Source organism: Pezoporus wallicus, unplaced genomic scaffold (genome assembly GCF_028554395.1).
Source record: "Pezoporus wallicus isolate ANWC-B61680 ecotype Strahan unplaced genomic scaffold, APGP_CSIRO_Pwel_v1 scaffold_2584, whole genome shotgun sequence".
NCBI lineage: Eukaryota > Metazoa > Chordata > Aves > Psittaciformes > Psittacidae > Pezoporus > Pezoporus wallicus.
In genome coordinates this window covers 10737058-10750818 of record NW_026642851.1, presented here as the reverse complement: position 1 = coordinate 10750818, position 13761 = coordinate 10737058, and the positions used below count along the sequence as shown (strand labels likewise).

The window sequence follows — 13761 nt, the reverse complement described above, 5'->3', positions numbered from 1 at the left end:
TTTCCAGATGACATTGAAATACTTCATATCTTCAGGTTAGGCACTTGAAGTTTCATAGAATCATAGAATAGTTAGGGTTGGAAATGACCTTAAGATCATCTAGTTCCAACCCCCTGCCATGGACAGGGATGCCTCACCCTAGACCATGTCGCCCAAGCCTCTGTCCAACCTGGCCTTGAGCACTGCCAGGCATGGAACATTGAAAACTCTTTGGTAAGTGACTATGTAACATAATCAGTTAAGAATTTGTGCTTACTTAAGAGTTATACCCCACATACTTGTAAGGGTACATGAAGTACTGTATGCTGTATGTCACTTTATCAGGTACTGCCAGTTCCTCTTTGCTTGGGGCAATAAAATGGATTCCATACCTGTTAATTCAGTCTCACACTGCCAAAACTGCTGGTTTTCTGTTTTATCCGTTGACACATAAACATGTGCTTGATAATTTGAGTTCAATAATAAATACAAGACTGTGAGACCAGCCAGTGATCTGTCAGAACAAAGATCACTAACATAGTAGTGTTTCTCATACTAGTCTATAAGGAAGTAGTCTTATACTAAGTCTGAGGAAAGGTAGAACAGGGCAAACTTGTAGCTATGGTTTCCTCACCAGGATGCTCTTCTACCTTGAAGAAATCTGTGACTCGGGAACTTGCCAAATCAGAGAGAATACTTTTATACCGAATAACTGATACTATGATACTATTCCGCTATGAATCTGTCTAGTTAATTTTGTTAATTTAATAATGTGTGAACTTCTAACAGCCACTGCAATCCAGCTCCAAGGACTTCAATATCTCAATTATGCTTTGTTTGAAAATAACTCTGTTTTGTTCTGAACATGCCACCAGCTGATTTCATCTCATGCTCCGAGTTCTTATCCTAGAAGAGAGATCCTTGTGTGTCCTTTCCATTCTACTCAAGATTCCATACACCTCTATCATACCTCTTCTCATTTATCTTTTATTACTTTAAATGTCTTAGTTGGTTAGTCATTCCTTCTGCAGAGCAGTTCACTATCTTTGTTTATTCTCGTTGTCTCTAAGCCTTGTCTAATTTTACTATAACTTTTTCAGGTTAGAAAAGGTGGACCACATCTGCATTCTGTATTCAAGATCAGGAGTTTGTGTCCCTTAGTCGCATTTTACATTGATTGTTCATTCTCTGAGGTGCACCATGGTTCTCCCACAGTCGTCACGACTTCTGCAACCTTCCCTCTTAAATATTCCTAAATACTCATAGGCACTGATACCAGAAAATAATATTACCACTCATTTGTTTTAGCTGTCAGACTTAATATAGGAAATAGAAGACACTATGAGAGCCTAAACAGGGGTGTCTGTTGCTGCTTTAGATGTCCTAAGGTATGTGTGGCACCCGTCAGGCCAATGTAGTACAGCGGATAAGGGTGATTTGCACCATTGTGGAGTGACAGCTTGAGGCCATAAAGAATACCTTGCTTAAACATGACACTTGTGGTATCTAAAGTCACACTAGATAATCTTTATTTAGGCATTGAATTCCTGCCTAGCTGGTGGTGTTTAAGACAGTCTAACTCTTCTATGTCAACTAAAAGAGCTGTATTCTGAATTAATCATATTTCTTTGTGAACAAAGCACAGCAATAGCTGCAGTTGTGAATATATCATGCCAGTCTCTTTTTTAACGTTTGCATGTATGTACAGATTCAATATTTAAAAATAATTTCTCTTTTCATTCTCATTAAGGATGCAGGGGAAATGGTTCGATCTTTTGTTGGTGGCTTGGAACTGGTAGTCAATTTGCTAAAATCAAAGAATAAAGAAGTTTTAGCAAGTGTATGTGGAGCCATTACAAATATAGCTAAAGATGAAGAAAATTTAGCTGTGTTAACTGATCATGGAGTTGTCCCTCTGTTGTCAAAACTAGCAAACACAGTAAGTAACATCTAAGCATATTATACTAAGTATATGAACTTCTTATGACAGATTGCATTATACCCAACTAAATGTTATGACAAAAGCTGAAGATTCTGTATCAGCTGCAAGGAAGAGCTGTATGTAGCTGATGTACTTTAGTCGTGAAAACACTCTGTGGCTGGTACTGAAACTGCTTTGGAAGATGAGCTTGATTTTAATAGCCCTTGTTGCTTAGTACTGCTTTTCAGAGATGCAGCTGCTGTATGGAAAAAGTACAAAGGATCAAAAGAGCAATAAATCTGAACCATGCAAAGAGTCTCAGTGATGGGTCTGTATGTTAAATTTTAATGCTGATCTTACCTAATTTCCAGTCAGTCTAAAAGCACCTTTGAAATAATATAAAAATTCACAGCACTTCCTTTAGAGAGAATAGTAAGGGACTACTAGCTCCATGCCTTACAGCTTTCACCAGTTTTTAATTCTATTGCATAGGATGCCTTGAAGATGTTTGACAATACAATTCTGGTTTTCTAAGAAATTCTTGTTATATTATGTTGTCTTTAATGTATTAATTTTTTTTACCTTCCTCAGAACAATGACAAATTAAGACGTCACTTAGCAGAGGCCATTTCCAACTGTTGCATGTGGGGGAGAAATAGAGTTGCCTTTGGAGAGTCCAATGCTGTAGCTCCTTTAGTACGTTACCTGAGGTCAAATGATCCATCAGTTCACAGAGCTACAGCTCAGGCTTTATATCAGCTTTCAGAGGACCCCAACAACTGTATCACCATGCATGAAAATGGAGTGGTGAAGGTGAGGTGGAATTTTTTTCTTATTTAGAATTCAGATAATCAAAGGGGCTTGGTATGGTCAAGAGAAGAGATCTTTCATTTGCAATATTTCTTGAATACGGCTATGTCCTTCACATTTTCTGAACTTCATTCTAAAAATGTTTGGTCGAGTATTGAATTAGGGAACCATATTTTAGTGCTAAAGATACTATAGTTAGGTGATTGTTGGGAATGGAAATATAATGTGGACATTCACCTCTATAGTGCATGACTCTGACCCAATCAGTAATGACATCAGTCACATCAGCATTTTGTTATTCCCAAGTGACTTGTGCAAAAGAAGTTGTGTTATCTGAATGGATATTTTCCTATTACGGCAGAAAGTCACTTAGGAACAGAGAGTAACTGGGTCTGGGGACAAAGTAAGATAGAATAATACAAAGGCTTAGTTTACCAGCAGTTGTTTAAATGAATTCTGCAGGTACTTATAAAAATTCTTATTTTAGTGGTTAGTTATGAGCATTTTCTGCAAAGACCTTACTTCAGAAAGAATTTTTCTCTCAAAAAGATTTGTTTAGTGAAGTTTTATCTCCCTAGTTAAAGTCAGAAGAATTATTCCTTTGGCAGAGGAGAGATAACGATTGTGGCCTTAGAGGTGGAGATCATAGCAGTTCTTAATTTTCATAAATTTCCTGGAAAATTCACCATCATATGGACTTTTCATTTTACTTTGTGTTCAGGTAAACATATTGAAAGTAAGAGTTGACTTACGATGTAGTGTTGTTAATGTTGAACTTATGCCTGCAGTAATGATAGTGCACTTTATTGTGAGCAGTTTCAATTCTGGCACATTGATAACATGCACAGAAAGTCTGATGATTCAGGGAAACATTCACTCTGCATGGATGACACAGTTTCTAAGAGCTTGAACAGCTCATCAGAGACTTTCTCAAAGCATCATACTTTCTGACCATTCACTGAGCAATATGTATATACATGTTTCTGTCCATGAAACCAGGAATAAAAACATAGAAAGTAATTTCAGCCAGATTCTCCTATTTCACATTTTGCCACTGCTGCAAACAATATTTGCTAATCACAAAACAACAGGTGTATGCACACAGTTGTGAGAGAAAAAGCGTTCCAATTTTTTACATAGTTGTAACTGCACCCAAAATACGTTCAGTTTTCTCAAGCAAGTGTATGTGACAAAAAGGTTGGGAAATAACTGGTGTATATCAGTTGCCATGTGAAATTCTGAGTAGATAAACACGGTGATTTTGGAGGAAGTTTAGAAACACGGTTTTATAAAGTTTTTCATTCATGTTGAGTTCCACGCTCGATATTCCTATGACTGGGAATGAAACAGTGGTTATGATCTGTGACAGATGGATCAATGCTTTCTTTCTACCAGACACCAGAAAACATTTCCTCTTTCTGACGTAAAAATTCATGGCTGTGCTGGAAAAGAGATTTGTATTTTCAGAGACCCTGTAATGACATGTGGGACACTAAAAAGCAGGAGAAATTTTTAGATACCAGACTAAGGAACAGGCTTTGACCTGAATTCAAAATTGGAGATAGCTGTCCACAGACTAAGGGAGAAAAGAAATCCAGTGGGGACTGGCAGTTTATAGCCAAGATAAGTAGCAGTACCAGGCAATGTTCTTCACATTTGGAGTCTGTCACAATTACAGGGAAGAAAAAAAGGGAAAAGTCACAGACAACTGGAAGCACCCAGCCATTGCCAGGTTCTTCATAGAAACATCAGAAATTCTCTCTTAAAATGTTGCTGTTGAAAAACAACAAAGTTGTCCAGCTATAGCTGACTGCTGCTGGAGCCTTGGAACAATCAAGCTTGTTCGTGAAAAATCTCCAGCTGTCCAATAAAGAGCACAGGATTTTTTATAGGGATGATCTTTTGAGACGAATTGCGGAAAGACTGTTCTGCAAGGGACACACAGATGAGGAAGTACAACTACTTTAGTAGTGAAAAAAATTAGTCTAAACATGTTTTAAAGGAAGAATTGAAGTCATCTGAGGATCCCGAAGGAATATTTAAATAATTGTCCTAGAGACCATGTCATTGTGTCAAACTAATACTAATCACTAATACCAGTGATTCTCTGTGTTATATTTTTTCTTGGTTATATTGGCAAGCTATAAATTGGGATATGCTTCTGAAGTGAGTGAGGATAGTGGTGTGCATAGGCGTTTATGAAATTGCTCATACTATACCTTCTGAAAGGCTTCAGATATTTGAAAAGATTCAAAATACATACAAGTGAAAAGCATGAAACTGATTATCCCTGGTCATTCTTTCTTTGCAAATGAAGAAAAGATTAAAGGTAGTCTATTGTGGAAGTTAATTCCTGTTGTTGTGGAAGTTCATTTCTAATTTCTAAGTAATATTAAGGATTTGGGTTTGTGGAATATCGTTATTATTTTTGTGTGAAGAAGGCCTGAGAAGTTTGAATGGCCTCATCACCTACAGGGTTTAGGCAAGTCTTTTATTATGAAGCTAATGAGACCTCAGCCGAGAATATTAAGTAATGAAAAAAAGAAGAACAAGGGAAAATAAGCACCCACAGTCAGCCTGTGGAAGAACAAAATTCATCAAAGTCATAGTTGATCTTAACTTTAAATGTTTACATGTGGACATGCCAATCTGCAATAGTCACCCAAATTCTTAGTAACAGTCAAGGAAGAAGAATAGGTTCTTCACTGTGTTTCATCTTTTCTAATTTTGACATTTATGCAAAGGTAAAGCACCTCAGCCTCTACTGACAGTATTTTCTGATCTCCTTTGGTTATCATGGGAGTGCAGGTTCAAAGTTCAGATCTGCACAACTACAATGTAGGTATCTATGTTTAATAGGGTGAATTCCATCCCAAGGCAGTGGAGAATGTGTTTAAATGAATACACAGTCCAGTTCATTATTAGATAGAAATTACCGAATTCTGAATAATAGTGCAATAAGAAAGAGCTTTTAAAAAAATAATTTATCCTTTCTCGAGAAAAATACAGGTGAGATGCATCTATATGCTATGATGGTGATGAAACACTATCTGCCCAGCAGTAACTAAAGCACACTTTGAGCATAATCTAATGGAGCCAGATGTTTTAAATTAGTGAATCTAACTAACTTTGAATCCAGGGATTCCAGAAAAGATCTTTGGAGTATTAAGGATGTATTCCTTTCATCTAACTTTGGCCACTTTTAGGTATGGAGTTTAAAGTAGTCTACAACACCTTCTGTAGTTAATGGAAAGAGAAAAAGGATCTGCAGACTTGTCCTAGATGAAGATAGATGCCCAAGATATCTGGAAGAAACAGACTTATGACAGTGCCTAGTTTTCTCCACTGAGTCGAGAAAGGACCTGGGTGACTATCTCAGACTAAACAGCTAGCTTTCAGACAGCTGAATTTAAATTAATATCCTTCTGAATGTTGATTTTCAACAAGCTTGCTGTACAGCAGAAGTTGTAGGCCTGTGGAAGAAAGGTAATGCACCAATATTTTAAAAGCCTAAATAAGATTTAGTCAGGTACACTGGACACTATTCTTGTGATAAATAACCGTAGGTACATACATTCTAACACTAGAAGGGGTCATTTTAATGATCTAGTCTGACTAGCCTTGATCATACAAACCAGACATTGCTTCAATTTATTTCTGTTTGGAATAGAGTATATCTTTTAGAAAAACACTGACTCTTTACTTAAAAAATTCCAGCGATGGAAAATCCAATAGAGCCATCATAACTTGTTCCAGTAGTTAAATACCTTCCCCATAAAAACATTTGCACCTTATTTGTAGCCTAAGGTTTGTCTAGCTTTATCGTATGCAATTGCATGTATGATATTGTTACCAGCTTGGTAAACTGGAAAGCTCTATATTGCTGCTACTCTTATACACATTCTTATTGAGTAAGATCAAATACTTGTCACATTGTAATCTTTTTAATTAGCTAAGTAAGTGTAATCTCTGATAGAAATCTTTTAAATTCTTTAATTATATTTGTATGTCAGTTCCGATTTTTATTTTTGAACTTCCCTTTTGGACTGAATTTTAACATACTTCAGAACAGAATTTGATATTCCAGTAATATCTGTATGAATACTTAAAACAGGTAAAATAACTTCCCTGTTTCTGTACAAGCTCTGTTTGAACATCAGAGATTTTCCTGATTCTGTTTGGCCACAGTATTGCCCTCAAAGTTTGTATTAGGCCAGCTCTCTACTTTGACTTCCATGTCTTTTCGGAAACTGTTCCCCAGGTTAAATGTTCACATGCTATAACGTTAGCCTAGGAGTTAGAATTAGGTAATATTGTTAATGTAAATCACCAGTGAATTTAGACCTTGTGATATAAGTTGAATTTTTTTTTTGGCAGGAGACAAATACACTTTATAAATGTCAGATGAGTTTGCTTTCATTTTTGTAAGAGTAATTCATGATTTAAAAGCAGCCACAAAATTTATTTAAGCATTTCATTGTTTTAGAGAGGAAAATTTTAAGAAACCAACTCATTGACTCTTTTTGTACTGCCTTTAAAACTAAATATTGCTTCTCCACAATGGAGGTTGAGCAGAGATAAGATTCATTACACACAGACACTCCTTCAAAACAGATTTTTTTCACTGTGTGAGAAAGTGGTAAATACTTTTGAATTATGTAGACACAAATGGATTAAGGCCTGCAAAAAGAATATCGGTGTCTTTGATTGCAAACAATGAAACTAAAAAACGCTTTTTCTGCTTGCCAATGAAATGATATATTTGCAAGTACCTTTTCAGATAACTATTCTAAAGCATTTATGAAATCTTCTCAGTATCTCATGTGAAGATTTCTTGATGTTCTGACTTAAAATTTGTGCTCAGATTCTGGACTAATTGAATAGTAAGAAGTAAAGGTATTATTTTTTCTATTTATTAATTTATTTTTGTGTAATGTGATGATACATAAAGCCATTGATCACAGATAGGTAGCTCGCTTTGCTGGGACAGATGTATACTTATAGAGGAAGAACACTCCAGAAAACTTTAAATTAAATGTAGCATGCAACAAGGCAGAGGTGAATAAACATGAATAGAGTGGTAGAGTAAAAAAATAAAATACTTGTATTATTGATCATATTTCATAGCTCAAGCAAACCAAGATACAATTACTGTTAATTCATAGCTACAACTCAATTATAGTAAGTAAAACATAAACACCAAACATTGACTGTAAGTTTACTGTGAAAACCAAGGACCACTGGATAGTACCAGTCACCCAGACTTTAAGGCTTTTATACCATATGGGACCACAACTGGTGCTGTTGGCAGTTTTTTGCATGTGTATGTCTGGTGAAGATTACACAAAGTCAGAGTAAATAGCCTCTGTTGAGCTCCACATTGTTCTGAGCTGCTTTTAGTATCTAAACAAGTTGTTTAAAGACAGTATTGCTGTGGTGCACTCTGAACAAGTCCATTTTCTCACGTTTTTATTCCATTATACATTCAGAATTATTTTGGGGCATGAGGAAGCATTAACTTAATGATTACAGGAGATATATGGAATGCAGAAGATCAGATTTTCCATTCACTTTCTGACTTTTCTAATATTGAAAGCGTCTATCCAACCTACCAGTGCATAAAATTGATCTTTAGCCTTACTCTGTGGTCTGCTTTATTGAATTATTTGCACAACATTGAAGTGCTCCATTTTCTTAATGTTATGAAATATTAATAGATGTCTTCTAGAATATCAGTTGTTGCTTATAGGAACTTCACTGGGGATGCTAATCCATTAGATTTTGTTCCTGTCTTCTCATCAGACTGTAGTGTCAAGAGATGCATGAGGTTTTTTTTCAGTCTGTATTTTGCTTGGGTTTTTTTTTCGGGGGCGGGGAGGGACAGTGAAGTCTATAATGATTTTCTGAACTCTATGGTAAATTCATAATAGGTGTCCATGTTTTTTTGAGCTCTTTTCTTAGTGGTAGAAAGGTTAATCACATGAAGGCTGTTCCATTCCTCCTAATCTAAGATATAAAACCAGTAGGTTTAACCATGATTTATGAAAGTTATTGTGAAATGTAGATTTAACATTGGTGAGTTCTTTTATACTTTATTATAATGAATCTATTAAAAATATATGCTGTGTATTTTATTGTGCAGAGCTTACAGAATATTGGTCATTGTTTGTTAAAGTCATAAAAAGAAGTCTTGGCTAACCGTTTTAGGTGAAAAGACTTTCATAAGACCATATTTTTGAAATAAATAGATATGAACTACAAAATATGGATGACAGTTGCTAGTTTTTTCTACTAAACACATTCTAAAAAACCTTTTTGGCACAAACCATATATATATGTATTTTAGAATATAAAATGCAGAAGTATTGGCCTACTCTTTAGGAGTATTTGGCTGAGGTTGGTTGTTTTTTGTGGGAGGCCTTTGGTGAGAACAATGAATGCAGAATATAGAGTTTTACATTATGAAGTAAGGTTTAAGATAAGATCTTTATAAATTGATCCAAAGTATTTTGTATAATGTCTCTACAATAATATTATCAGATACATTGGTATGTATTTGCATATTTACTTTTTCATATTTGTATTTTAAGTTTTGAAGAACTCACTTGTTAGCTGCCATGGTTGCCTCTATTCAGGTTCCACAGTTCAGGCTGTAGATACAGCATTTGGCACATGCTCCAAGCTGATGCCTGTTGGTTTTTGTAAATTAGTTGTTACAGTTCTTGGATGTCAAGAAAGAGGGCACTAGATGGCAAGATTTCTTCATGCCTGTTGTCTACAGGAAGTATGCCCAATCCCTTCACCCACAAATATATTGATCACATCATACTTTAAAATTCCAGATATAAAATGTTCCATGAACTCAGTCCAATACTGGCATATTTTGTTTGATGTCAGAAGGATTCATGAAAGGTGACAATGTTACACCACTGCAATTTCTATTGTGTTAGCAACTGGCAGGTGTGAACATTTTCCTTACAGTTTCAGCTCCAGAAGGTAGAAACCGGTAAGCCTTTACCTTCATAATAAGCAACATTTTACCATTCATAAAGTAGGCATACATACATGTAAAACATGTTGCTTTTGCACAGTTGCCAAAGGTAATGAAGTTTGGCTTCACTGTAGATTAAGCCTCAGACTTTAAATTGTTTTTCAAAATTTCACATTACTAAAGTTTATGATACGTAGCAAGTGTTCTGTTAAAATCTGGCTGATCCTGGATGGGAAAAAACAGCAGCCTAACGGAGATCAGCTTATCTTTGCCCAAATACTCTGCTTCAGAAGACCTCTCATTTAGTAACGTTTGGATAACAAACCTAGAGGCTGGCATAAAGCTCCTCTTGGCACATTTTAAACATCTTTTAGTCTTATAAAAAGAAGCTTGTCCCACTAAGCTGTAGGTTTGTTGGAGCTGCTTAACAGTAGCTGTGGCCTGCAGCTCTCTCAATGATAAATGAGCGGCTTCAAATAAGTGCAATTGCAGCCAACTGTACAGAAGGAATCATTAAAAAAAAAAAATTTTACACAGACATTTTTGAAGCTTAGAAATGCACAAACAAAGTGTGTTTAACAGAAATATATGCTGCTCCTTTTAATGGAAAAGATTGCTACTGGCTAAGTCTGCCAGCTTCAGTAGGTGTGCCAAAAAGCCAAGGAATCTGGCAGAGTCCATAGATAGCAGTTCCATCTTTCATCTATATTTCTTTTCTGTATTTATCTTGCTTTAGAAAATGCAGAGAATGTCTTTTCCTTCCTACTTGGCACTATTTCCAAACCACAGAAACACTCAATTGTTTAGCTCCCTGCACCAGTCTTATCCTTGTGACTATGTGAAATGTTTCTTTCTAATTTGGCAATAATAAGAAAGCAGAATGTTAAAATATTGTTATCTTTATGGAATGTATTTTAGCTAAATTGTCAGATATTAAAATTAGTTTTCTTAATTGAGAGATATTTGGCTTAATGCACAAGGGCAGAATGCCAGGTAATTATTTTTGGCATGCAGCTGATCAAAAATAGGTTCCATCTATGGAAGGAGCTATTCAAAGCAGCTGAACATGAGAAATATCAAGAACAGTATGCATATATATATATATGCATACATACACATGCATATGTATACAGATGTGTAAATAGAGGCTGAATTGTCACTCAGAAGTCCTTAATGTACTGAATTATGTATTCATTGTTGCCATCTATAGAAACTTTTTTTTCCTTCTTCCTGTAGAATTAATCACCAGTGCAAATTGGCTTCAAGCCCTAGTCATTGTAATCTCTTTTATGTTTCCATTTCAAAGAGCACTCTGCGGTGTCTTTTAAGTAATATGGCCTTTTAAGTAATATTGCACATCTTATTGCTGTCACTTTCAAGGTAAAGATGCTAAGGAAAAGTCCATTTGCAATGTGTACATTATGGGATGAGTTCTAGAATTAATGTTTCTGGTCAGTGTTCTGTACTTTGGCATAAAGTCTAAAGACCTGACAAGGCTGCCAGGCAGCATGAGGCTGGTGAGTATTCTGTCCTGAATTTGCTCTTTTTATCTCTGCACATTATATCTGTGCAATGTGCATAAATCCAACAGTTATTAGACTAGATTAGCTCCATTGCAGAATTCCAAAGAGAGGCACTTGCTGGACTCCAGAGGCATTGTAGTCTAAAGGATTGTGTATGTATCTAAAGAAGGTGTGTGATACTTTTGTACTGGAATTCCTGGACATTCACTGTACAGAGAATATTTTATTAGTCTTTTGCTTCTCAAAGTATTTTGTCTTTTCATCATTTGTATAGTGTGCTCATGAGCAATAATCCTATTGCTATTTGGAAGTGTGGAATTGACCATGCTTGGATTTTAAAGGAGCACTCAAGCACTTTTCACCAAAATCTTTTAAACTGCTGTGCTGTAAGTAGGTGAAGTCCTAAGAAGGATAAATAACTGATTTAAAATGAGGAATCACAGTGTAGGAATTAGGATCAAGTTTTGCAGCTAATTTGCCATTAAGTATTCCATAAATGATAATATGAAGGGTAGTGAATGGTGAGGTTGCAAACTTTGCTGATGATAAAGCTCTTCATGGTAGTAGGGACGATAGCCAATTGCAAACTACAATTCATGATGCTGACCCATAGAGGTCAAATCTCCTGTGCAAGTACATCATAACTCAATGCAAAGATTTTACCTTTTGTGAAAAAAACTGGATTTACTACACTGTGCATGTGCAGCAGATGCAAGGGGACTGCCAGTAACTATCTGTTAGAACTGTAAAGATGTCTATGTATTTGGGCGAGGCAATAAACTCGTCACAAATAATATGGGTAGAAAAATGTAACACAACTAGGGACCCCCTGAATCCCTGACTTTGATCTTGGGTTTCCTACTGATCAATCTTTCTTCTCTTTTTATCATAGTCCAGAAATTCTCATAAAAGTTGCAGTTGAATGTAGGATTTACTTACCTTTATATTTGTGTTGACTTCCTGGGGAGCTGGGGGGAAAACCGGTACTCTAATTCTTTAGCATCACAAATATGTATAAGGGACCTGTATTTTGAGAAAACACTCTTCGACAAACACATATTCTGCACAAAGGAAAGGATGTTAAGTTCTTTAATTGCATCATGACTCAAGCATGTGATGCACTGTTTTCCTGAAAAAGTAGCCTCTTTGACTTAGGAACCGATGAAAAAGAGCGTACATTCCCTGTGTAGGAGCAGTGCTTTATCTTACACCAGCTTCCACGTATTATAATTAGGTGGTAGTGTTATAATTGGGTGGCGTACTCACCCAAGAATGTCCATTGTGAAAAAATATTTTGAGTCGCTAGCTATTTCATCCTACCTGATATACAAAGTAACCTCCCTGTTATTCATGTTTATTATTTAATATTCCATGTTTTGAGTATTAATCATGGTTCTTTTTACCTTTTGCAGTGGTAGCATTCAGCTAGAGGGCCCACATGATATTTTTGTTTCTATATTAAAGCAGAACTGCATGGGTTTAGGAAATTGATTTTCACATCTTCCCCCGCACACTTTAACCAGTTTCAGAGCTTTTATACATGTGCTACAACCTCCACTTGCCCAAGAACAGCTATAACCTTGTTTTTATAAAGCTAAAAAAGCACCGCAAACGAATAAGCCAAAAACATTCCCAAAACTTGAAGCTTGGAATTGAAGTTGAGCAATTGCTCAATAAAAAAGGTGAGGAACAGACTTTAATCAGAGGAAATTTGTAAATTTAACTTCTATTAGTTAATAAGGAAGCAGATGAAGGCCTCCAGTATTTCCTGCCTGGCATACACAAGTCAGGCAGGCAGGTAGTATTACTACTTGCTTGTAGGCTACACAATGTCTTTAGGAATCTCTGATGTCACAAAGCTCCCAAAATCCAGCAGCCACTCGTGCAGGCTGTGGCCAGAGTGAGTCCTTGAGTGGTTATATCGACATGTTTTGCTTATTAAAAAAAAAAAAAAAAATTTAAAAAATCTAACTCCTCTACACAGAACTCCATGCAAATCACAAATGCTTTGGATGAATATGGCCTGAATGGAGTACTAGTTCAAGCCACCCCTCATGTTTTAATCACCAAAACCAAAGCCATTTCTCAGTCACAGTTAAGTGTACGTGGTAATGTTTTTCCACAACACAGACTTTAGAAAAGCACATTAATTTCTGTTACTAGTAAATATACTTTATGACCCTTGTATCAGACTCTGTTCATAAAGAAATGCTCAAATGACTCAGATATTTGGGTCAATTATAGGAAGTTGACTCATCAGTATAAAATAATTTCTGATGTTTTTCTCTATTGAGAAAAAAGCAAGCAGTTTGACAGTCTTGAAAAGTAACTTCCACTCCATGTCCATTGTTGCTTTCCTCTCTTTCTGATATCACATATTTAATTCTCTGATATCATACATTTAAATCTAAGCAAATAACAAATATGAATTTATGTGTGGGTTATACACAGATCTTTGCCCATGAACAGCCCCTGCTTATTTCTTGCTTCATCACATTCAGATATTCATATTTGTATGAATAAAGCTGAGCTGTGTT

At 35.9% G+C, this 13761-nt stretch overlaps 1 protein-coding gene across 1 annotated transcript in view; it reads left to right on the top strand.

Moving 5' to 3' along the window:
• The window catches only part of ODAD2 (outer dynein arm docking complex subunit 2), a 93066-nt gene that overhangs the window by 70008 nt on the left and 9297 nt on the right, over window positions 1-13761 (top strand). The window contains 2 exon segments of the mRNA XM_057432802.1: window positions 1730-1918; window positions 2492-2713. Of these exon segments, the coding sequence (XP_057288785.1) occupies window positions 1730-1918; window positions 2492-2713 (411 nt within the window).